This window comes from Macaca fascicularis, chromosome 7 (assembly GCF_037993035.2).
Source record: "Macaca fascicularis isolate 582-1 chromosome 7, T2T-MFA8v1.1".
Taxonomy (NCBI): domain Eukaryota; kingdom Metazoa; phylum Chordata; class Mammalia; order Primates; family Cercopithecidae; genus Macaca; species Macaca fascicularis.
In genome coordinates, this window is record NC_088381.1 from 70,992,500 (window position 1) to 71,019,797 (window position 27,298).

The 27,298-nt window shown below is 38.6% G+C and overlaps 1 protein-coding gene across 3 annotated transcripts in view; it reads left to right on the forward strand.

Annotated features, from left to right (window-relative positions):
* The window catches only part of AGBL1 (AGBL carboxypeptidase 1), a 947,782-nt gene that overhangs the window by 472,859 nt on the left and 447,625 nt on the right, over positions 1-27,298 (forward strand). For all 3 annotated transcript variants that reach the window (XM_065548375.1, XM_015453343.4, XM_015453344.4), the window contains exons 20-21: positions 17,181-17,312; positions 25,569-25,745. In XM_065548375.1, coding sequence (XP_065404447.1) covers positions 17,181-17,312; positions 25,569-25,745 — 309 coding nt within the window. The remainder of the gene's footprint in view (positions 1-17,180; positions 17,313-25,568; positions 25,746-27,298) is intronic.

A 27,298-nucleotide genomic window follows, 5' to 3' on the forward strand; every position in this document is an offset into this window, starting at 1 on the left:
GTGCCATGTACCCTAGAACTTAAAGTATAATAATAAAAAAAAAGAAATTACAAAGTTAAAAACAAGAATACTGGTTCTACACTGCTGAAAATGTACAATATTTTCATTCTGACCTTCCTCCTCCAGTCTTAGAAGGCACTGTAATCTCTGCAGTCTACTCTCTGGAAGCAAGCATATGGCTTGCATAGCATGTCAAAGTTTGAAAAAAGTATGTTTCTCTGAGTAGAAAGCTTTAGCTTCTAAGAGGAGAGACAGAGAGTGAGACTTAAAAGGAAGAACTCCCTATATAATACACATTTAAACACACACACATTCAATCCACAACAAAACAGAATTCCTCTCTGCTCTGACAACCTCTAATTGAAGAGCAGAACATTTATTTTAAAGCATGACAGGTGAAAGGCTTGTTTAAAAATATAAATAAACATTAATTAGCTATAAACATGACAGCCACAGACGTGCTTCCTGCTGGGACCATCTGAGAGGTGGGTGAGAAACAGCTGAGCACTAAATGCTGTTCACAGTGTTACAAAGCTCTCTAATGGGCTCAACATCACCTTTTAGTTACCTAGGAGGCTATATTTAATGAGTTTCCTGCCGGCAGCAGAAGCACTGCCACTCACTCAGCACTCAGGCCTGTCCTGTGCTGGTAAGATTTCCACTGCGACAAGATTAACTCTGACTCTGCCCAACTCCTGGCTCTTATGAAAATGTTTTCTGAAGCACTGGGAAGCCACTTTACGGTGGCTAGGAAGTTCCACCTGTTCTAGATACTATTCAGCCATTTGCCTATTGGTGAGTGGATTAATATAAACTCCCAGGACCAAAAATAATGTGGTGCTATGAGAAAAAGCAGTACCCTGAGAGTGCTGAGCATTGCTAAGTACCAGACAAGTCATTCAGTTTATAGTGAATATGGCAATATTCACATATTGTGTAATTCCTCCACTCATCCATATATCTGTCCATCCACTCACCTAGTCATCCATCATCCATCCATCCATCCATCCATCCATCCATCCATCCATCCATCCATCCAACCACTTATCCATCCACCCACTCATCCACCCAGTGTAGGCAGTCATTCATTTCTTCATTCACTTACATCATACAAGTATAATGGTGCTAGGTGTCAGGGATACAAATAAATTTTTTTATTTAAGATTGTCTTTTTCTTTGAGGAACCCACATTTTACTTTGGTAGAAAGTAGAGTCAGGTCTACAGGGAAACTGGAGTGGTAGAAAATAGTAAGTACTGTAACAAAGGCCCATGTGAGCTGTTATAGGAACATAGATGAAGGGTTGAGTCATTTTCTTTCAGGGTTATGGAAAAGCCAGAGATTAGAAGTACCATTTGAGCTGGGCTTGCATGAAGAAGAGTTTCCCTTGGATTTTGTTCTAGTAAGACTGAGAAATGTTCTTTCCTCAAAGAATCTGTAGGCCTATGATCTCTTGGGTTTTCTGCCTTGTGAAATTGAAAGTCCGGGAGTTTTCTGTGCTTGGGGCTACTATACAGAGCAAAGGAAAGGAAGCTTCTCATTTGATGGGTCGCGAGATTCATTTGATATCACAAAGACCTCCTTGTGACTCCATTCCCATTTTCTTTTTTTTTTTTTATTATTATTATACTTTAAGTTCTAGGGTACATGTGCACAACGTGCAGGGTTGTTACATATGTATACTTGTGCCATGTTGGTGTGCTGCACCCATCAACTCGTCAGCACCCATCAACTCATTATTTACATCAGGTATAACGCCCAATGCCATCCCTCCCTCCTCCCCCCTCCCCATAATAGGCCCCGGTGTGTGATGTTCTCCTTCCAGAGTCCAAGTGATCTCATTGTTCAATTCCCACCTATGAGTGAGAACATGCGGTGTTTGGCTTTCTGTTCTTGCCATAGTTTGCTGAGAATGATGGTTTCCAGCTGCATCCATGTCCCTACAAAGGACACGAACTCATCATTTTTTATGGCTGCATAGTATTCCATGGTGTATATGTGCCACATTTTCTTAATCCAGTCTGTCACTGATGGACATTTGGGTTGATACCAAGTCTTTGCTATTGTGAATAGTGCCGCAATAAACATACGTGTGCTTGTGTCTTTATAGCAGCATGATTTATAATCCTTTGGGTATATACCCAGTAATAGGATGGCTGGGTCATATGGTATTTCTAGTTTTAGATCCTTGAGGATTCGCCATACTATTTTCCACAATGGTTGAACCAGTTTACAATCCCACCAACAGTGTAAAACTGTTCCTATTTCTCCACATCCTCTCTAGCACCTGTTGTTTCCTGACTTTTTAATGATTGCCATTCTAACTGGTGTGAGATGGTATCTCATTGTGGTTTTGATTTGCATTTATCTGACAGCCAGTGATGAGCATTTTTTCATGTGTCTGTTGGCTGTATGAATGTCTTCTTTTGAGAAATGTCTGTTCATATCCTTTGCCCACTTTTTGATGGGGTTATTTGGTTTTTTTTTTCGTAAATTTGTTTGTGTTCTTTGTAGGTTCTGGATATTAGCCCTTTGTCAGATGAGTAAATTGCAAAAATTTTCTCCCATTCTGTAGGTTGCCTGTTCACTCTAATGGTAGTTTCTTTTGCTGTGCAGAAGCTCTTTAGTTTAATTAGATCCCATTTGTCAATTTTGGCTTTTGTTGCTGTTGCTTTTGGTGTTTTAGACATGAAGTCCTTGCCCATGCCTATGTCCTGAATGGTATTACCTAGGTTTTCTTCTAGGTTTTTTATGGTTTTAGGTCTAACATTTAAGTCTCTAATCCATCTTGAATTAATTTTCGTATAAGGAGTAAGGAAAGGATCCAGTTTCAGCTTTCTACTTATGGCTAGCCAATTTTCCCAGCACCATTTTTTAAATAGGGAATTCTTTCCCCATTTCTTGTTTTTCTCCGGTTTGTCAAAGATCAGATGGCTGTAGATGTGTGGTATTATTTCTGAGGGCTCTGTTCTGTTCCATTGTTCTATATCTCTGTTTTGGTACCAGTACCATGCTGTTTGGTTATTATGCGCCCAATACAGGAGCACCCAGATTCATAAAGCAAGTCCTTAGAGACTTACAAAGAGACTTAGACTCCCATAAAATAATAATGGGAGATTTAAATACCCCACTCTCAACATTAGACAGATCAAAGAGACAGAAAGTTAACAAGGATATCCAGGAATTGAACTCAACTCTGCACCAAGTGGACCTAATAGACATCTACAGAACTCTCCACCCCTAATCAACAGAATATACATTTTTCTCAGCACCACATTGCGCTTATTCAAAAATTGACCACGTAGTTGGAAGTAAAGCACTCCTCAGCAAATGTAAAAGAACAGAAATTATAACTGTCTCTCAGAGCACAGTGCAATCAAACTAGAACTCAGGACTAAGAAACTCAATCAAAACTGCTCAACTACATGGAAACTGAATAACCTGCTCCTGAATGACTACTGGGTATATAACAAAATGAAGGCAGAAATGAAGATGTTCTTTGAAACCCATAAGAACAAAGATACGACATACCAGAATCTCTGGGACACATTTAAAGCAGTGTGTAGAGGGAAATTTATAGCACTAAATGCCCACAAGAGAAAGCAGGAAAGATCTAAAATTGACACCGTAACATCACAATCACAAGAGCTAGAGAAGCAAGAGCAAACACATTCAAAAGCTAGCAGAAGGCAAAAAATAACTAAGATCAGAGCAGAACTGAAGGAGATAGAGACACAAAAACCCTCCAAAAAATCAATGAATCCAGGAGTTGGTTTTTTGAAAAGATCAACAAAATTGATAGACCGCTAAGCAAGACTAATAAAGAAGAAAAGAGAGAAGAATCAAATAGACGCAATAAAAAATGATAAAGGGGATATCACCACCGACCCCACAGAAATACAAACTACTATCAGAGAATACTGTAAACACCTCTACGCAAATAAACTAGAAAACCTAGAAGAAATGAATAATTTCCTGGACACTTACACTCTCCCAAGACTAAACCAGGAAGAAGTTGAATCCCTGAATAGATCAATAGCAGGCTCTGAAATTGAGGCAATAATTAATAGCCTACCAACCAAAAAACGTACAGGACCAGATGGATTCACAGCTGAATTCTACCAGAGGTACAAGGAGGAGCTGGTACCATTCCTTCTGAAACTATTCCAATCAATAGAAAAAGAGGGAATCCTCCCTAACTCATTTTATGAGGCCCACATCATCCTGATACCAAAGCCTGGCAGAGACACAACAAAAAAAGAGAATTTTAGACCAATATCACTGATGAACATCGATGCAAAAATCCTCAATAAAATACTGGCAAACCGAATCCAGCAGCACATCAAAAAGCTTATCCACCATGATCAAGTGGGCTTCATTCCTGGGATGCAAGGCTGGTTTAACATACGAAAATCAATAACTGTAATCCAGCATATAAACAGAACCAAAGACAAAACCACATGATTATCTCAATAGATGCAGAAAAGGGCTTTGACCAAATTCGACAGCCCTTCATGCTAAAAACTCTCAATAAATTCGATCTTGATGGAACGTATCTCAAAATAATAAGAACTATTTATAACAAACCCACAGCCAATATCATACTGAATGGGCAAAAACTGGAAGCATTCCCTTTGAAAACTGGCACAAGACTGGGATGCCCTCTCTCACCACTCCTAGTCAACATAGTGTTGGAAGTTCTGGCTAGGGCAATCAGGCAAGAGAAAGAAATCAAGTGTATTCAGTTAGGAAAAGAAGAAGCCAAATTGTCCCTGTTTGCAGATGACATGATTGTGTATTTAGAAAACCCCATCATCTCAGCCCAAAATCTCCTTAAGCTGATAAGCAACTTCAGCAAAGTCTCAGGATACAAAATCAATGTGCAAAAATCACAAGCATTCTTATACACCTGTAACAAACAAACAGAGCCAAATCATGAATGAACTTCCATTCACAATTGCTTCAAAGAGAATAAAATACCTAGGAATCCAACTTACAAGGGATGTAAAGGAGAACTACAAACCACTGCTCAGTGAAATAAAAGAGGACACAAACAAATGGAAGAACATACCATGTTCATATATAGGATGAATCAATATTGTGAAAATGGCCATACTGCCCAAGGTAATTTATAGATTCAATGCCACTCCCATCAAGCTACCAATGACTTTCTTCACAGAATCGGAAAAAAAACTACTTTAAAGTTCATATGGAACCAAAAAAGACCCTGCATTGCCAAGACAATCCTAAGCCAAAAGAACAAAGCTGGAGGCATCACGATACCTGACCCCATTTTCTTTAACCCAGGTTTTTCTGTCTCTTTTGTTTGTTAGAGAGTCCAGATGTTAGATACAGACACAGCAAAGTTTGATATATTTATACATTGGAATATCATTCAGTAACCAAAATCAGAACCAAACGGAAAAAAATGAACTATGATATAGTCAATAACATGAGTGGATCTCAAAAACATTATATCGAGTGAAAGAAGCTAGACACTAAAGACTACATACTCTATACTCTAAGCATCTATTTATGTAAAGTATAAGATCAGTAAAAGTAATTTATGAGGACATAAATTGAACAGTGGTTGCCTCTGAGGAAGAGCATTGAATAATAGGGGCTGGGAGGGAACTTTATAGGTTAGTGGAGATGTTCAATATCACGATCCGAGCCAGTTACACAAAAACTCATTGAACTATATATTCAGGATCTGTGTTTTTCACTCTAGGTACACATTTACCTAAATACAGAAAACTAAAAATAAAGCAAAGCTACAGAGATTTAAAATGCAATGAGGAGACAAAGGGGGCTCCCCTAAATGAAGCTGACTAGCATACAGACATGTGAGTCAAGGAAAACAGTTTTCCCAGGACAGAGCAGAAAGGTTGTAGAAGAAGGTCTGTTTAGAAGTCAGAAAAATCCAGCCAGAGACAAGGCATATAAGCAAAGAAGCCCAAAGAAGCAGACAAGCTCTACAATCAGCTAGCAGAAGGCATTGAACCAACTCCCCTTTGTGGAGCTCCCCCTAAAAGCCAAGAGGCTCATGACCAAGGGGGCACATGAGGACAGTCGGGGACATCCTTGGAAGTGCAAGAAAGCTCTTAGGCTACTACAGCAAGCTCCTGGGGAGGCAGGTGGACAGTATCTATTGAGCTGCCATGTTGCAGCTGGCCTGGCCCCTGTGCTGTTCAAGTAATTGGGGCTTTGGAATTAGGAGTGGGATCGATTCCTATCCTCTTGGCTCTCACTATGTGAGTGCATTTTGGTAAAGGGATTTCAGTGCTCTTTGAAGAGCGCATTGATTTCTGTTTATAACTCACACAAACTGGGCTGCATTCTGCCAGAGGACAGGGTGGGCATATTTTGCTTTTGTCTTTCTCTGGGGCCCAATGGAATAGAATTTTTAGCTACTTAAATGATTTTTCTTGTTTTATTTTGTCCCTCTGGCATATGTTTTGGGTTAATCAGCTTTTTTTAAAAGAAGCGCAAAAGGGGAGGAAAATAAGGATGGCATATTAATTTGTATAACCCTTGTCGCCAAGGGCCTCAAGATATTTTATACACATGATTTGTTTTATTTCCACTTCATTCCTTAGCAGTAGCAGAAGAACAAGTGTTATTTTTGCTTATTTTCATGACTCATGTTAAGGTACCACATCTAGAATTTCCCTTTTTTTGTTTTTTTATTTTTTGCATTTGAGGATATGGTAGGAAAAGAAGAAACACTCCTGTTCCATAGTCAGGAAGAGGGACAGAATACCCATAAAGGTCCTGAATTAAAAATATTTCAGTTTCATTCCATATTCTTTTATTTGGAATTGTTCCCATGCTATCAGAATAAAGATTTAAAAAGTCATCTTTACCATACCAGAAACCAAGTTTTGTGTATATTTTTACTGACACAAATAATTTACATTTAATTGCTTCAGTTTCTTGATAAATTTTAGTGAAGAGCAAAGGGCATTTTTTCTCTTGCTGTCAACAGTGTCTTCAATGTAGTTTCTGTGTAACACAAGAGCTGAAAATCTGGGATATTCCTTTTTTTTTTTTGAGATGGAGTCTTGCTCTGTCACTTGGCTGGAGTGCAGTGGCGCGATCTCAGTTCACTGCAACCTCTGCCTCCCATGTTCAAGCAATTCTCCTGCCTCAGCTTCCTGAGTAGCTGGGACTACAGGCGCGCACCACCACACCCAGCTAATTTTTGTATTTTTAGTAGAAACAGGGTTGCACCATGTTGGCCAGGATGGTCTCTATCTCTTGACCTCATGATCTGCTCGCCTCGGCCTACCAAAGTGCTGGGGTTACAGGCGTGAGCCACTGTGCCTGGCCAAAAATCTGGGATATTCTTAGAGGAAGGACAAGTCAGGATTTTCAAAGAAGTCTAAACAAATTTTTTATGTTTTATTTGTTGTGGGATGGAATGAAGTGAGGAGATGGAAGGGAGGGGAAAATAGGAGGGTAACTGCTTGGATCATGTTCCTCATCAGCCTTTGTGAAGGTACCTCTGCCCAGAGCTGATGGAAATGGGGGAAAGCAAGAAACACATGGAGACAGGGCCAGAAGGACTAGTTTTGCCTTTAGGCTGCTCTCCGTGAAGGCCAGAAGTGAAAACAGAGGCTTCCAATGAAGACACGGAAGAGACTTGTGCATGTCTGAAGAAAACTAATCTGGTAAACACAGCAAGGTAGCAATGATCATGGCCAAGGGCGTTGGACATAGGGCTTAAAGTTCTCATCCCAGACAGTGAGCATTGCCCAGAGCAAAGCACGGTCCATCCTTTGGGGTCAAGGCAATCAACAGTTCTCAGATAGGAAAGCGAATCAGAAATAGAGGCAAAAACCAAGGCAAACCAGGACTGAGTAGGCGTGGTGCTAGGTCAGTATTCAGTCCCCAGCCTACCCCAAGGGTTTACCCAGACAACATAGAAGCCCTGTTATAGGTCAAAAAGACTAGTCTGAATCCCGCATTATGGTGAAGGCAGAGGTCCCAATAATCTGCTGTGATTGAGCTTGGTACACCAAATAGATTAACACTTTTGCCTCGAGAACTTCAGTACCTGCAACTGAGAGAGACAGATGGCAAAGGCCTCTCAGGCTGATAGGTTGCAGGGATTGTATAGAAAGGTGACATCCAGAGTGCTGCTTCTCTCCCTTCAATGTCTGAAACTGGGGAAAGGGAACAGATTTAACTCCTGAGGAATCTACCAGGAACTCACTGCATAAGTGCCTTCTCAGGGCGATAGGCTTACCGCTCATGGAGGGAGGGCTGGCCAGAGATAGAGAGTGGAAAAACGCAAGACCACTCACTTTCAAATACGCTAATGGAGGGTTTTGTTATATTGTTCTTCATCACTGATCCATCAAATGCTTTAAATGTTTTGTTTGGAAAACTTTTGGAACCATGCTGATTAGAGTTTAAGATATCACACATCACTTTCTAACGGGTAGCCACAGGCAAGTTGCTTAACCTCCTTTAACTTTAGAAGAAATTGAACCTCATCTCTATATTTGGATAATATCCTCCTTTTAGGACTTCTTATACTGATTATAGAGGAGTGTAAAATCTCAGCATGGTGACTGGCACATATCTGGCATTCAAATAAATAATAGACATTAAAATCATTACTTATCAGAAGGGCATTAGATGCAAAACAAAGCCACATATTAGGTTGTATGTTTTGGGGTTGATTTACAAGAGCTCTTTCAATGTAACTGAAATATTTTGGAAAGAAGAACATTATAATACATGATACTGAGATGAGATGGCCAAAAACCTCCCCCAGTGTAAAGGGTCCCACTCTGGGCAGTCTCATGAACAGTTGGTTATTGATACATTCTGTTGAGTTTAATGGGAAATTTTTCTCCCGTAAGTGACCATTGGAGGGGGCCAAGACTGACCTGTAAGTAAAGACTGCTTTTCTAAGGCCATATAGAAACTTTGGCCCATAATGGCCCAATTTAAGTGAAAGTCTCGGTCTTTCACTTTGGGAAAGGAAACAGAGCATAAAAATCCCCTTTCAGGTGGTTGTAGGAATAAATTTTGCACGTGACTACTGTGGTTAACCTCAGCTAGGACTGGATGTTGCTGATGACTCAGATGAAGCACTTACTAAGGAGAGAGTATGGCTATCAATAATAAGACTGGGAAATGTGGTCTTGCAAATTGGCCTCTTGGAAGGTAGCTGAACACGTCACCAATATCATTTCCCTCATAGAGATGTTAACTCCATTTAGGAACTTGGGCTGAATGCCATCTGCACAATATTGTGCACAAGCTGGAACCTCCAGGGCTTTAGTGAGCCTCGGTTGGTTTAATTGGACACATTGCTGTTTTGGGTTTCCATCATATTCTTCAGAATATATCTCCTCTAGGCTTCAGCCTTGCCTTCATTTTCCTGTGGCAATGGTATAAATAATGCAAATGTCTTGATACTGGGAAGTAGGAATGAGACCCAGATGTCAGGAATGGAAAACACAGCAGCTTACATTGGCAAAGCAGAGCAGTAAACACAATCAGGAATAGGTGAGCCCTGGGGTAAAGGGGAATGGCTAAGGCAGAGGTGTTTGAGAGGGAGAGGATAACCTCTTGAACAAGGGGGACCTATTAACTTGTAGAGGAACCAGAATGGGACCAAGGAAGAAGGAGATGAGGAATGCATGTGAGGAGTATGGCAATCTGGTCCTCATCAACTTCTTTGCTGAGCAAGAAATCATGGAACTCATGTTTGCATTAACTAAATTAACCTTGCAATTTAGCTCAGACAAGAATGCTTTGGAAAAGGTCCTAGAGAGGTGCATAATCCAATCCATACCATATACTTTCCTGATGAAGAAACTGAGACACAGAGAGGGGAATTGGTTTAGCCAAAGGCCAAAAGTTCAAAACTAAACACTCCAGCTCAAAGGAAACTAGATGAAACTAGACCAAGTCTTCAATTCTGCATTTCTTCCTATGTTGTTTGCCTTTGGGAAAAAGCACAATCATTGCCTATTTACTTAATCTGGAAATCTGGGGTTATTCCTAACCTCTTCCGCTCTTAGCCTCTAAATCCATTTAGTCTCCAACTCCTGTAGATTTGACTTCTTTACTCTCACAAAACTTCTTTTCTTTATATACTTATGTCTGGTGCCTTAAGCTAGGCCCTTCTCATCTCACTTGCCTTGTCTCAGTCCCTCCCATCTTAACACTTCTGTTCTAATGATCTGATCATCTTGCTCCTTCTTGCTTAAATAGTTTAAAGCCTCCTTCACCACTTTCAAGAAAATGTCTCAACATCCTAGAATGATGTACAAGTGCCTTAATGATCTGACCACAGCCCACTGCTATAGATACCTAATTTATTCTCGTTTCACTCTCCCCTCTTATTCCTAATTATTGTAATACCTCAGATCCATGGATCCTTCTCACTCTTTTGTCATTTGCTTGGATAGTTCTCACTCAGTAAGGTTCATCTTATGAATAACTTCCCTTGAGAATCCCAGAAGCATCACATAGCACACTTCCAAGGTGCTGCTCCCTTGGAGTGCAATGTGAATGTTGCCCACTAGAAGTGTGCAACTGTTCTTATTGGGTTCCCAGAGAACTCTGCTTATCTCTACTTCAGCTCTTCTCTCATGGTAATACAATTACCTATTGGCTTGTGGTATAATATAAACAAATCAGCTTCTAGACGAGGTAATATAGAAATGAAAAGTGTTTTAAAACATTGCCTCTGGGTTAGGGCAAACTGGGGCTCCAATATTTATTCACGTAATAACAATACAAACTTGGGCAAGTTACTTATTTTATCTGGAATTCAGTGTTCTCGGCTGCAAAATGGGCATAATAATAGCACCTACTTCATCATGGGATAATCTAGATTAAGTTTTTAGCATGCTATTTAGAGTCTTCAATAAATTAACTATTGTTGCTATTATTATTGTTATGGAGAGCAGTGCTGTGTTATATTAAAATTTTAACTTCTCCTGTTACATAGCAGGTACCCAGTAAACAGTTGTTGAATCAACTGATCGATAACAAGATACGGCTATTGAGGCTGGGAGCAGTGGCTCACGCTTGTAAACCTAGCACTTTGGGAGGCTGAGGTGGGAAGACTGACTGAGCTCAGGAGTTTGAGACCAGCCTGAGCAACATGGCAAAACCCTGTCTCTACTTAAAATACAAAAAATTAGCTGAGCATGGTGGCAGGCGCCTGTAGTCCCGGCTACTCAGGAGGCTGAGCCACGAGAATCGCTTGAACCTGGGAGGCAGAGGTTGCAGTGAGCTGAGATTGGGTCATTGCACTCCAGTCTGAGTGAGACTCTGTCTTAAAAAAAAAAAAAAAAAAAAAAAGAGCTATTTGTTAACCTGTAAATATTGTATTGGGAACAGTTTCTGCTTACCTATTAAAGAATTTTGCTGAAAAGAAGTTTAAGTATGAAATCTTACGGTAGAAAAGAAAAAAACTTCCTCAACTTAAATAACTTGATAATTGCCTTGTAATTGCACCCTGTAATTTGGAGAAACACATGTTTCTTAGAATTAACAGGCATTTATTTTTAGGGATATCATTTGAGCAATAAGCAGAACAATGTCTCTTTCTCCTTCACTCTGAATCTTCTGTGGCTACTAGAACTCACAGGGCTTAACCGTGTTTATTCCTGCAGGTGAATAGCTCTATAATTTGTCATTTACTTCCTCTTTCAGAGTCTATAAGGATCAGGGAGGAAGAAAAGCTATTTTCTCCAGTTGAATTTAGCATTTAAGGAGTGCTTGTCACCAAGGAGGCATAGCTTCTGGCTTTATTGAGAAGTCTGTTGCTAAGACACAGTTTTAATTTGTTTGCACACTTTTCATAAGAATGGTGAGTGTTTATTCACAGAGAGAAACTGAGATGTAAGAGTTAAAAGTAAAAGAAAATTAATGATTGTAGAGGATTAAACCGCAAACAATTATTTTATTTATTCCTTTCGACTAGAGGCTTTCAAAGTAAGGTCCTGGGACCGGGGCATCAGCATCACCTGGAAACTTGATAGAAATGCAAATTCTTGGGCTCTACCCAGAGGTACTTGAATCACAGGATTGCCAGAGTGTGGCTCAGCAGTCTGCTTTAACAAGACCTCCAGGTTATTCTGATGTATATTAATATTTGAGACCCATCCTGGGCAATATAGGAAGATCCTGTCTCTACAAAAATATTTTAAAAATTAGTCAGGTATGGTGTCACTGGCCTGTAGTCCTAGCTACTTGGGAGGCTGAGGCAGGAGGATAACTTGAGTCCAGGATTTCGAAGGTTGCAGTAGGCCATGATTGCACCACTGCACTCTCAGCCTGGATGGAAGAGTGAGACTACGTCTCAAAAAAAAAAAAAAAAAAAAAAAAAAGAGATAGAGAGAGAGAAACCCACTCCTCTAAAGTCTAGAATAGGACATCATGTAGGCCTCCACATATCAATAGCACTAGCAACTGAGGAGACTAGCTTTCCCCTGCTGGAAAATTCTGTAATAACATCACCTGGAACAGATGCCTCTAGAGAGGGAGCCCGTTTTTTTCAAGACCCACAACAACTACCTCCTGTTGCCTCCTGATCTCCTAACTAGAATCAATTATCAGCATGATCCTAGAAGATAAGTACATGCCGTTACCCAAAAAGAAATAGCTTGCACACAAAAGAATTACAAGATTTGATAATATATGTCATTAGAAACCTGGGCAACATGTGTAGGAGTATTCTAATAAGGGCAGAAATTCACTAGATTTGTCTGACTTCATGCAATCTAGAGATTCTAAATTTAATTTGTTAGCTTGAGCAGCCGGAAATGGATCTAATAGCTTAATTGGTTGGTTGAATGAATGTTGTGCTCAACAATAGTCTATGTTTAGTAAGGTCAAGATTCCAGAGCTTTGCTGGCATAATGTAGGGGAGAGTATGCAAAGTCTCTAGGAGATAGAAATGTATACTGAGTTTATCCTGTCTGTGAGAGGGCTCAGAAGACACTCCCTCCATGAAGCAATGAGAAATACATTAGCGTCTTCATCCTTGACAAACTCTGCAGTTGTTCTCCTTTGAAAGCCAGGTTTGTAGGGAATGCCACCATTTAGATTTTTATTTATTTATTTTATTTATTTATTTATTTATTTTTGAGACAGAGTTTTGCTCTTTTTACCCAGGCTGGAGTGCAATGGCACGATCTCGGCTCACTGCAACCTCTACCTCCCAGGTTCAAGTGATTCTCCTGCCTCAGCCTCCTGAGTAGCTGGGATTACAGGCACTTGCCACCACGCCTGGCCAATTTTTTATATTTTTAGTTATCCCAGCCCGCGGGATAGTCGAAGCAGGCCCTGGAGGAGGGGGTGGGAATTTGGGGAACAAGAGATACGAGAAATGGAGACAAGACAGTGCTCTGATCAAGTCTCGTTTAATGGCGGTAATGCAGTGCCTTATATACACTTGGAGGGGAAGGGGTTGGGCCAAGGTGAAAATGATCTCATAGTGGAGGCGTGGCCAGATAGGTATTGGTTTCTCTGGTCGAACGTCATGTTGCACCTGCGCTGTCAGGTAGTAATTTTCACGGGCGCGGGAAAAATGGGTGAAGAAGCAGCAGGAAGAGCGCCATCTTTTATGAGGTATTAATACAGGGAAAAAGGTAAATCTAGGGAGGAGGTAGAAGGTGGAAATGAATAGAGCTCAGGCGTTTTTAATCGTCAGTTATTATTCGCTATGGCCGGGGCGTGCAGCTCCGGACATTTAGTAGAGACGGGTTTTCACCATGTTGGCCAGGCTGGTCTCAAAATCCTGGCCTCAGGTGATCCACGTGGCTCGGCTTCCCAAAGTGCTGGGATTTACAGGAGTGAGCCCCTGTGCCCGGCGAGATGGGGGTCTTTGATTTCATGGAGATTATGCAATCCCAGAGTACAGAGGCCAAGTGGTAACACTTAACCACCAAAGACAGCAGGGACACATCAGCCATCGTATCTCCTTTTATCCCAGATAATTCTTCTTGTTCTGATGTCTATTTTATCTGATAATTAATATAGCTACTCTAGCATTCTTTTGTTTTGTATTTGCATAGTATATTTTACATCCTTTTACTTTCAACCTATCTGTGTCTTAAAATGAACTTTGTGTGGGCAGAATATATTTGATCTTTCTTATTTATCCAATCTGATACTCTGTACCTTTTAATTAGTGTGTTTTGACCATTTACAATAAGTAAGATTATTGATATGTTTGGGTTGAAATCTACCATTTTGCTGTTTTCTGTTTTTTCATGTGTTCTTAGAGGTTTCTATCTTCTCTGCTTTCTCTTTTATTCATTGAGCATTTTTATGATCCCAATATACATCCATATTTGAATTATTATTTATGCCCCTTAAAAGTAATTTAGCGTTTGCCCTATTGTTTACAGTATCTATCTTTAATTAATTAGAGTTTACCTTGAGATAACATACTGCTTCATCTCTACTACAAGGACTTTATAACAGTATATGACCATTTATTTTTCTCATGTTTTATAATATGATTGTGATACATTTACTTTTATATATGCTATAAACATGCACTGTATTGCTACTATTTTTTTTAGACTGTCAGTTGTGTTTTAGAGAAATTAAAGTCAAGAAAAAAAGAAAAATATTTTCTTTTACTGTCATGTGTTTCATTTCCATTCTTTTAATGTTTTGATTCAAAGAGACTATGATTTTTTGAGACCAAAATGATCTTTGGACCCCAAACTTCTACATCAGGAATTGGAGCAGTTAGCAGTTTTGCCTTCAAGTGGGTCATATTGTCGAATGCTCTTTTCATGCATGGCCAAGAAAGATACAGGAAAAATAAGTACCTCCCAAGGAAAGAGTAAATATTTGTAGAAAAAATAATACTCTACAGCTACTGACAGGGAGCAGAACAAGGGTCTAATCAACCAACTAACCCTACCCAAAGGATGCAGGCATTTCACAATGCCTGGATGAGAGCATTACAGAATTGTTATGAACCAGTGACTGCTATACCCATCTTATTCATCACCTTTGAAACATGAGTGTTACTGGGGATATTGTTTCCTCATTCAACCATTGTAGGTAGATGAACAGAAAACAGATGACTTGCCTTTTTGTTCATAGATAAGGAGAAGGCGTGCACAGGATATAGAAACTATAATGGAATTTGGGCTGAGACTGATACTGTGATGGAATGGGCTCTTTAGGGGTATCTTCCTTGGGGAATAGGTAAATATATTTTGTATGTGGAAGGGAGGGAAACAAATATTTAGACTAGGAGAAGAGATTATTCTAACGCTTAGCTTTTGTTGTATAACAAACCACAGCAAAACTTAGTGGCTTAAACAAAAGCTATGCATCATGATTCCTCTGCTCTGAGCCAGGTTGGATAGGACTAGATGGTCTAAGATAAATTCATTCACATACCTGGTGGTTGGCTTGACATGTCAGCTGGGTCAATCAGGATGACTTTGCAGAGATTCTCATCATCCAGCAGCCCAGCGTATGTTTACTCACATGACTGTTGATGCAAGGTTCCTGGGAACAGCAAGATAGCAAACCCCTTACTATGCCTCAGCTTGCATCATATTTGCTCACTGTTATTGACCAAAAGATGCTACATGGCTGTATTAGTCTGTTCTTATGCTGCTAATAAAGACATATGTGAGACTAGGAGTTTATGAAGGGAAGAGGTTTAATTGGCTCACAGTTCCACATGACTGGGGAGGCCTCATATTTGTGGTGGAGGGCAAATGAGGGACCAAGTCACATCTTACATGGCAGCAGGCAAGACAGCGAATACAGGGGAATTCCCCTTTATAAAACTATCCGGTCTCATGATACTTATTCACTATCAGGAGAACAGAATGGGAAAGACCTGCCCCCATGATTTAATTGCCTCCACCTGGACCTGCTCTTGACATGTGGAAATTATTATAATTCAAGGTGAGATCTGGGTGGGAACACAGCCAAACCATATCAACGGCTAAGCACATATTCAAGAGGGGAAGAAAATGTACTTCACCTATTGATGAAGATGGAACGTAGTCTATTGCAAACGGTCATGCATGCAAGAATAAAAAAAAAGTTGTGGTCATTTTTTAGATTTTATTATTTTTCTCCATTATTAGCATCTCTCCTTATAACAAGATTTTGCATCACTGCACTTGTCATATGATTTGCAGAACCTCCCTGTAAGAGGAATGTACTTTCCCATACCACTGATAAAACTGGTTACGTGACTTTCTTTGATCAGTGTACTGTAAGCAGATATGATGTTTGCTGCACTTCAGTAGAAGCTTTAATGGCCATTACCTGATTCTACCTTTGACCATTTTTCTCCTCTACCACAAGAATAGCATGTTTCAAATTAGGGCTTTTTTAGCCTGGATTCTAGAATGAAGAAAACATACAAAGCAGAGTCATTGCTGATCTCTAGTATGAATGAAAAGTAATCCTTTGTTTCATAAGCCCTTTGTGTTTTGGTGGTCATTCTTTACCACGCTGGAACCTAGAGAAAAATTAGGGTGATTGATTAGCTTCTGTTTTAATATATTTCACCGATTCCTTTTAGATGGATCTTTCCTTTTGATTTATATTTTAATTTTTTTTAACCTTCAAGTTCAGGGGTATGAGTACAGATTTGTTGCATAGGTAAACTTGTGTCATGGAGCTTTGTTGTACAGACTATTTCCTCACCCAGATATTAAGCCTAGTACCCATTAATTATTTTTCCTGATCCTCTCCCTCCTCCCACTCTCCACCCTCTGAAATGCCCCAACATGTTTTTCTCCTCTGTGTCCATGTGTTCTCATCAAATTGTTTCAAATGCTCATAGATATCTTAAAATGCTCTTGTTCCTATTTTCTTTTCCAGGTTTGCCCATGCCTCCTACCCAGTCACAAGTAAATTTATCAAAAGAGCTATACATGACTTGTGTTTCTTCATATTCTTTTCACTCCTAAGACCCTTACAGTCTACATTCTCCCCTGATAACTCCATCAATACAATCAATACCACTCTTGCCAAAGACATCAATGATCCCCACATGGCTGGTTCTGCTAACTCAACAACATCCATCTGAGAAAGTTGACATTTTAAACTTTCTTTGAGCAATGGAACATTAGTAGATATGATTTAAGCGGATTTAAGAAACCACTGACCTGACCTGGTTTTATTTTCTCCTTTGTTGGGCTATTGTAGGTTTTCTGTGACTTCCATGGCCACTCCCAAAAGAAGAATGTGTTCCTTTATGGCTGTAGCATCAAGGAAACCTTGTGGCAAGCAGCATGCACTGTAGGCACATCTACTATCCTAGAGGATGTCAACTACAGGGTAAGCCGCTGTAGGGAATGACACCAGATATGCTGTGTCCATATTCTTTATTCTTACCTTTAAGATCATGCCCCACTCATTTGTTAAGTTTTTTTTTTTTTTTTTGGTAAATAAGCATTTTGATTATTGTAATACAAGCAGGCTGGAGGCATGTGTAACCTCTCCTAATTTTTGTTGAATTATGACTTACTTCCTCGTTGCTTTGCCTCTGTTTTCTATATGGTTTCATATTGTATAAAAGGCATGAGAACTACAGACAAAAGAACTCATCTTAATGCCTGACTTGGCAATTATTCAATTATTAACTGTGTGATTATAAGGTCATTAACATTACCTCACTGAACCACCCTTCTCCCATCTGTAAAATGAGGATAGTAAAAATACTGCCTCTCATAGCTTATGGAAGGAACAGAATGATACTGAATACAAAAGGACTTCAAATAAATAGGAAGGGATGAACAAACATAAGCCATGAAACCATCCATATTTCTCTGCCTGAGCATTCTGTAAAAAACAGAGCAGTAATCCGCTGACCATAATTCTATTTTACCTTAGTTTTAGTGATTAGAGCTCAACTGTTCCTCCATGAAACCACATAGGAAATTAGGGAGGGGTAAAGAAAAGAGTACATCTTTCCATCAGGATATAGGCAACAAGCTATTGCATAGTGAGAATCAAGAAGAAACAGAGAAGCAAAATTGCCCAAACACTAAATGAAAACTGGTCTTTGTTTACAATTTATGTAGAAAAAGTAGAAAATTATGATGGTATCTGCCTCTTCTAAGTCTGTTATTCTGGGTATGCAATTTACTATCTGCAAAATAGCTTCATTCCCAGGGTTAATGATAGTATTAAGAGGTAAAAATCTACCAAATCACCATTTCACCTGGAAATACATCCCCTCTTCTCTAGCCTTCTTCACCCAGTCCATCAAAAATAGACTGCCGCTGATCAATACAACCACCCCAAGGCTTTTATAGCAGAATCAACAGTTATCCTCAATAATCTGTTTGCTGTAAGGCTCAACCAGAGTAATGATGGTAAACCATAACAAGCTTAATAACTTAATCTTATTTAGGAAACTAGTTTAGTAAATTAAAGCATTCATCTGGGCAGTTCCTGTGGACCCAACCCATATAAAATGATCTCTTATGTGTGATACATCTTGAATCAAAAAAATCTACCATGGTCCAATCTTAAATGTAGAGTCAGTGTGTTTTTTACTTCTCTTTTTCCAAGAAAAGGTAATAATATTAATAGATAATTCCCTATATACACAGGAAAAGGTATAAGACACAGAACCTTAAAAAAGTCTCCTGTATGAAGCTGACATGAAATAGGGCAGAAGTCAGACATTGTAGGGAATGATAGCATGGGTTCTTATTAACTGTATTTTAATTTTTGTGTATGATTCATGTTGTTTAATTAATAAATTCAAAAAATATTTTGAGGCCCAGATTAGCATAAGCTAAGGTAAAAGGCGTAACATTACAGAGATAGGTATGCCAGTTTCTGCCTCTGAGAATAAGCACAGTGGTATTTAATAGCAATGCTGTTGAAGAGATTAATCCATCTATACATTAATACTCACCTATAAGGTCCTTTAACTGTGAATGGGTCAGTTGCCTGAGCCTCACTTTTCTCCCTTGTGAAATGAGGAAGTTATATTTTCTACATAGTTTATTACATCGAGTTTGTTGGTGCCTTGGGCTTCCTTAAAGGCAATTCATGGGCTACTATGACATATGTGGAAGTAGTGAAGTGAATATGGTTTGGTCACATCCCTTGCTTTCAACCCAAATAGCTTTGCTTTTTGGGGTCCCACATATTATATAACTCCCTCTATCACTGACACTCTAAATCTAGGACATAATGATCTGTAAATAATTATCTTAACACTGGTGATCTGCCTAAAAAGACTTGTGTATACAAATGGATCTTCTCAGAATTGAAAGGACCCACTCATTTTACAGATGGAAAAATTGAGACTCAGGGAAGAGTGTCCTTGTAAGACAGGTTAATGTTATCATCATGATATCTGCCAGTGGTCAGCAGCCTGCTGATGCTGAGAGGCTGATTCCTTCATTACCATCGAAAGTGGAACAATTCTAAACATGTTAAACTTATCTAAGAGGTTTATTTGGTCATTCACCCTTAGTATTGAAGAGACAATTATGCGCCCTATTATATTTCAAATTCACTCTGCAAGATTTATTCAGTTTTATTAATCAACTTTAATGGTACTACTTCTAGTTATGTTGGTATAAAGAGGTCAGTGAATCCTCTCTGCAAAACGCAAATATAAAACAGAAGAAAATTTTGAAAAGCAGCCCTTTTAAGACTCTGGAAATTGACCAAATACAGATGATAAATTGAGAAGCATTTATTCTTGAAAATTGCTGGAACTTCATGTAAGAACAGCAGGGGTCTGTAACCTTTTTGACTGGGGCTGCTCGTGACTCCACTCTATTTGGTCATCAAGCAATGCAGTTTTACCAACAAAAGGACAGCCACACACACACACACACACACACACACACACACACACACACAGAGCCAGAAATTTACAAGGGAGACCTTAGAAATGAGAGAGTCATAGAAAAGCTAAGATAAGCTCTCTGTAAATACATGGTGTATTAAGCCATTCTTGCATTGCTGAGGCTGGATAAATTATAAAGAAAAGAGGTTTAATTAGCTCATGTTCTGCAGGCTGTTCGGGAAGCATAATGCTGGTATCTGCTTCTGGGGAGGCTTCAGGAAGCTTCCAATCATGGTAGAAGGTGAAGGGGAGCAGGCACTTCATATGGTGAAAACAGAGTCAGAAAAAGAGTCAGGGGGAGGTGCCACACACTTTTGAACTACTAGATCTCATGAGAATTCACTGATTATTGTGACAACAGCACCAAGAAGATGATGCAAAACCACTCATGGGAAATCCACTTCTGTAATCTAGTCACCTCCTACCAGGCCCCACCTCTGACACTAGGAGTTACATTTCAACATGAGATTTTGGTGGGGACAAATATCTAAACTGTATCACATGGATTATGGAAAAATATGTGTCTCTTCAGAGGAGACCCAAGAGAGCCCAGTGAGAAATGAAGCCCAAAGAGACTTAAGAACTGCCACAATTTTGAATGTCTTCCCAAATCACCTACAAATCAATCAAGAGAGAGTGGAAGTCTTATGCACTCAAGATATTTGAGTACTACATTTGCCCAAATTATTGTATAATCACTATGCTAAGCAGCCACATATGTCAAGCTAAATAATTTAAATAAGAATGTAGAAACTGTATAGAGACATCAGTGGCACACATTGCAGAAGAAAAAAGAAATAAATATTCTGCAGATTAATCCAGGAAAGTAGTTAAAAATTAAAAAACATTTAAAAAATAGAATCCAGAGATGCTAAAAAAAAGGTATAATCTATGATGTCCAGTTTTCAAGCAAAAATTACAATTTTGTAAAGAATCAAGAACGTGAAATCCATCCTTAGGAAACAAAGCAGTCAGTAGAAACAGAGTGGGCCAACATGGTGGATTTATAATTATTTCCAAGCAACTGTTAAAATATGTTCAAATAAGTAAAGAAAATGACGTTCAAAAGTTAATGGCAAAATATGATGACCATTACTCAATATATAAGGAACTTTGATAGAGAATTAAAAACAGAAGGGAGGAGGGAAGGAAGGAAGGAAGGAAGGAAGGAAGGAAGGAAGGAGGGAGGGAGGGAGGGAGGGAGGGAGGGAGAGAGGGAGGGAGGGAAGGAAAGAAGGAAGGAAGGAGATAGTGTTGAAAAGTATCATAATCAACATAAAAAATTCACTAGATGGGATTGTCAGCAGATTTGAGATGGCAAGATAGTAAAGAATGAATCAGTAAATTTGATGATTAATCCCAAATTATTCAATTCAAAGAACAGACAAACAAAATTAAAGAAAAGTAAAGAGCTGTAGAGACCTATAGGATAGCATAAAGCATATCAACCAACATGTAATGGGAGGCCCAAAAGGAGGGGAAAATAAATGTGTAAAAAAAAATTTGAAGATATAATGAGAGGAGAAGATAGTATAGGAGGAACAAAACATATATGAGACATATAGAGACAAACAACAAAATGGCAAATGTAAATCCAAAAATATCAATGATGACATTAAATACGAATGAACAAACCCTTCATTCCAAAGGCAGAGGTTGTAAGACCAGATTTTAAAAATAGGATCAAGTATATATTGTGTATAAATGACATGCTTTTGATTCAATAATGCAAACAGGTTGAAAGTTAAAAGATGCAAAAAGATACACCAAGCAAATGGTAACCATAATAAAGATGATTATATTGACATAAGACAAAATATACATTAAAAGAAGAAATATTACTAGGGCTAAGGGTGCAATTCATAATACTGAAAGAAATAGTTAATCAGCAAGGTATAACAATTATAAATGTATGTGAATATATATACTCTGAAATACAAGAAGAAAAAATTGAAAGAAGGCATTTAAAATTTAATAATAATTGTTGAATATTTTAGTAATCTTCTCTCAGTAAGTGATAGAATAATCAAACAGAAAATTAGTGTAGAGAATACCTGATCTAACTTACATATAACAGTTCTTTTCAAAACAAAAGAATATATATTCTTTTTGAGTGCCCATCAAAATTTCTCCAGCATAGACCCTATAATAGGCTATAAAATAAATCTCAATATATTTTAAGGGATGGAAAACATGCACAGAATATTCACCTACACAACAGAATTAAATTATAAATTAACTTTCATAAGAAATCTGGGATATCTGTGAATATTTGGAAATTAAACAATGTGTATCAAATTAACTTACGGATTGAAGGGGAAATCCAAAGGGTAATTAGAAAATATCTTTAAGTGAATAAAAATAAAAACTCAATATATCAAAATTTATAGTATGCAGCACAAATAGTACATAGAGGGAACTTTGTAATTTAGAATATTTAGAAATGCAGAAAGATCTAAAATCAATAATCTAAGCATCCACATTCAGAAACAAGAAAAAGAAGTGCAAATAAATCCCTAAGTATAGGAAAGAACAAAATAAAAGCCAAAGTAAAATCAATGAAATAAAAATCATATGAACAATAGAGCATCCATAAATAACATGCTTTTTATTCAATAATTCATAGTTTGATTTCTTAAAATGATCAACAAAATGATCATCATTTAGCTAGACAGACAAAGAAAAGAAAGAAGATACAAGTTACCAAAATTGGGATTGAAGGAAGGGACATCACTACAAATCTTACAAAGTAAAAAAGAGTATCATTAACAACTAAATGCCAACAAGTGAATACATTCTCAGGAGAACACAGACTACAAAAACTGATTCAAGGAGACATGGACAATCTGATGAGGTTTATTTTAAGTGGAAAAAAGTAGAATTAGTAATGAAAACTCTTCCCACAAATGGAAGTTTGGGCCCAAATGGCTTTGTTGATACATTCTATCAACCTCTTAAGAACAAAATAGTGCTAATCATAAAAACATCCTTTCATAAAATAGAGGAGACACACTTGCCAACTCATTTGTGAGGCCTGTGTTACTCTGATACCAAAGCCAAAATGGGGACATCACAAGAAAAGACAGCTCCAGCCTAATACTTGTTATAAACAGACAATAAATTATTACTCAGTGCTGAAAAGGAATGAGCTATCGAGCCATGAAGAGACATGGAAAAACCTTAAATGGATATTACTAAGTTAAAGAAAACAACCTGAAAAGGCTACATACTGTATTTCCAGCTGTATGACATTCTGGAGAAAGCAAAACTATGGAGACTAAAAAGATCGGGGTTGCCAGGAATTTGGAAGGAAGGAGGGATAAATAGGTAGAGCAGAGGGGACTCTTAGGGCAGTAAAACTACTTTAGATAATACTGTACTATTGAGGACACATCATTATACATTTTTTCAAACCCGTAAGATGTACAGAACCAAAAGTGAAGAGAATCCTCATGTAAACTATAGACTTTGAGTGATGATGTTTCAATGTAGGTTCAGCAGTTACAATAAACCTACTACTCTGGTGAGGGATGTCAATGATTGGGAGTCCATGCATGGACAGGAGTCGGGGGCATATGGAAAATCTCTGCATCTTCCTTCTCAGTTTCGCTGTGGACCTAAAGCTGCTTTAAATAAAGTCTTTATAAAAGAAAGAGAGAGAGAGAGAGAGAGAGAAACACAACCTACGGAAGAAAAAAATAGTTTCACTTAAGTAAAAAAGGTGAAGTCACTTAAACAATGTAAGAGTAAACTTTTGCAACATAGTACGCTAATGATAAATTAAAACTATTTGCAAGTATTATTGATCACTTTACTTGTAGGATATAGAAACAATATATTTACGTCTATTTGACCAGATCCCCAGGGCTCTGGACTAGCAGATTCTATTTATTTTAGCAAATAATTATGTAGTACCCTCTATGAGCAACATACTGCTCGATGTGTAGGGATTTTCCTCTGAGTAAGACACAGACCTGCCCTCATGGAACTTCTAGGCTTCTGGGGAGATAGAAAATAAACAACTAATATATACACAATAATTCAGTTGTAATTGTAATGAGCATTTTGAAGGAACAAATAGATTGAGTGATTATAGGAAGGGAGGGACAATGGTAGATAGGATGAAATCAATTAGGAGACAATTGTAGACACTCAAGTGAAGACAACATTAGCATTCTATCTCCCTTTTTTTAGATGATCTGTAAGTCTGGAGGCTATGTAGGGATTTAGAGATCATAGTAAATTATATTAATAATTATGCTAATATATTTATATAACATAATATATAAGATAATTAATAATTATAGTTAACAGTTACATTTAACATGAGGACAGTAAGTACCAGAGATAGTAAGAGATTTGCTCAATGTTCTAGAAATTAACAAAACTACATCTCTTTAAAAAGAATTCTTTCATTTATATTCTCATTAACTTGTTATGCTTCTCTACTTTCTCCCTGTAATTTGTCTAAAAGTCTAAGGTTTCACTATTGTTTAATGTATGTAATTTTTTATATTATGTGTTAGTTTATGCATATTCCGCCAACACTAAAATGAGAGAATCCTTCTTGTTAATGTCATAAAAGTTCTGGGACTAAGTGCAGTATTTCTGCTGACTCAGGACTGTGTATACTATCAACTCTGAGTCATTGTCCTCTGGGGAGGAGGTCCAGTGGCTGGAAGATCCCTTTCTGTCAATCGAGGTGTCAAGTGTCTAGAGATGCCTTCTAAATGGAGGTTAAGTAGTCATAAATAAAGTATTTTTACCCCAAGAAAAGGTGGAATATATGAACCCAGAGAGGATGGATTTTCAAGAGTTTTGTAATTGATCAAGCCTCAGATTTTTGGCTTAGAAGATGAGATGAAAAGTTCATTTTGGCAATTATACACTCTTAGGAAAGAAGTGAACTATGTGTGCTTCTTCTCTAGAATCATCACTGGCCCTTTTGGCCTTGTGAAATAAGTGAACAGTCCCAAGTATGACCCTGCTAAGTAACAGTGAGGCTGGATGTAGTCTGTAAATTTCAAGTCCCTGTGAAATCTGAGGCTTTCCATAGTCTCAACTCTTTCATGTATGAGGCCAAGTGTATGTGTGCAAGCCTTGGTCCATAGCAATGCAGAAAAGTGGAACTGAAAGATTATGGAGTTGGCCAGTTGGTATTTGGATTCCTTTCCAGCAACTTTATAGTTTTCTGGACTTCAGCTATTTATTTCTAACTTTTTTTTTTTTTTTTTTGTGATGCAGTCTCACTCTGTCTCCCAGGCTGGAGTGCAGTGGTACGATCTCGGCACACTGCAACCTCCGTCATCTGGGTTCAAGCGATTCTCCTACCTCAGCCTCCTGAGTTGCTGGGATTACAGGTGCCTGCCACCACACCCAGCTAATTTTTGTATTTTTAATAGAGACAGGGTTTCACCATGTTGGCCAGGTTGATTTTGAACTCCTGCCCTCAGGTGATCCACCTGCCTCAGCCTCCCAAAGTGCTGAGATTACAGGCATAAGTCACCGCTCCTGGCCTATTTCTAACTTTTCTTAGCCTGTTTCCTTATCTGCAAAATGATTTTTTAAAAGTGATAGTCATTTCTTAGGGTTAATAAATGATTTAAAGTAACAAGTGTTTTATAGATAGACGCTTAACAATGTTGAGAAGCTATTTTTATGATGACTATCCCTAGTCACCCACAACTAATCATAGTTTGATTTTTTTTAAATTGTAGACTCTTCCCAAAATCCTTGATAAACTAGCACCAGCATTCACAATGAGCAGCTGCAGCTTCCTTGTGGAGAAATCTCGAGCCTCCACGGCCCGGGTGGTGGTGTGGAGAGAGATGGGGGTGTCCAGAAGCTACACCATGGAAAGCAGCTACTGTGGTTGCAACCAGGGCCCCTATCAGGTATGTGAGACTGCAGGACACCCATGCATTCTGTCCAGCAGCAATACATAGAAATTACAGACAGCTTGTTCCTGCTTTCTCGCCTAAAAGGGAGAGAAGGCTCCAAATAGAGTCTGGTCCTGCTCCCTTGCCTTGAAAAACTGGTTCAACAATTGCTTTCACCTGCAGGATCATCTATGTTGATCCTGGAAGCAATGAGTGCATGCTTTCCAATTTAGTTCTTCAATCAGCTGCCCTCACCAGAAAGCAGCAAGGAGCCTTTGACGTGCATCCCCAACTTTTACAGAACCTCTGCCTGCCTGACTCTGTTTTATGCACAAAATTCTTGCCTTCTGCAGCAAGTGGACTAGTTCTATATACATCATAAAGAGCATAGGTCAGTCTGTAGATATTGTTGGTACATATATCTATTGTGTTTCCATCTTCTGTGCTGATCTAAATCTGTAGCTCTCTTTGTTATCCTGCTGTCTCCAGAGCACACAAAAGTGTGTGCACGGCGTGGGTCTCCCAGAATGAGTGGGTTTCAGACTCATATGCTAGCGTTGAGAGAAAGTGCTCTTGTATAAATCACATTCTTTCTACAGCTATATTAACTGCATGAGCAGCTGGATAGCTGCTACAGCAGGCTGTTCTGGCTGCTTTTCCCACTCCCCCATAGAGAAGCATAAATAAAGGATATTTTGACAGTGCCAGGGTAATAGACTCTTGTAAATTTCTTAGGCAAGCTGACAGACTGCTCCTCAGTGACTTCCATTCAACCCCAAGAATACCTGGACCTCACCAGCATTGAGCTCATTGTGTTAGCTTTGATAGTCTCCTGGAACAGCTAGGAAGCACTTGGCACCTAGGCAATCCCGAGCTTGTAGAAATCTGTTAGTTACCGAGGAGAGTACAGGGTGTGACAGGCGATGCACATTATCTAACTTCTCACATGGTCGAAGATTTTTTTTAACTCAGGGCTATCAAACCACCCATGTTGACTATTAATTCTGTCAAATAGCCACTTAGTCTAAAGACTTGCTTCAAATAATTGTTTTGTTACTGAATTAATAAATTCTTAGACTGAATTAATCCTATTCACCCACATTAATGTAAATGAAGAATAAGAAGAGCTGAAATCATTGGATGAGCATGAGATTGGTCATCAAGAGATCTCACTCTTTCACTTACCAGCAGTGTTGAAAGCTACTTACTTCTAGGAACCTATTTTTTTTTCATATATCAAATGCAGATTTTAATAAGGACTCCTTTTATCCTACCATACAAGATTTTGTAAGGACTAAAAGAAAACATATATGTGAATGTACTTGGAGGTTATATAATCAGGAATCTGTTCACTCCCTTGTTCTTCAAAGCATATAAGATTGGAAAAAAGAAAACTTGAAATATTGTGACTTTCAGGCCTTATGGACATAGGTTTTGTCTCTCTCTGTGTATGTGTCTTGATGGGAAGGGGCCTGTCATTTGTTTTAAGGACAACTCCATGTAACTCTTCAGAGATTTATTGGCTTCGTGACTTTCATTGAGTTTGTTTCTCCAAGCACCAGTTCAAA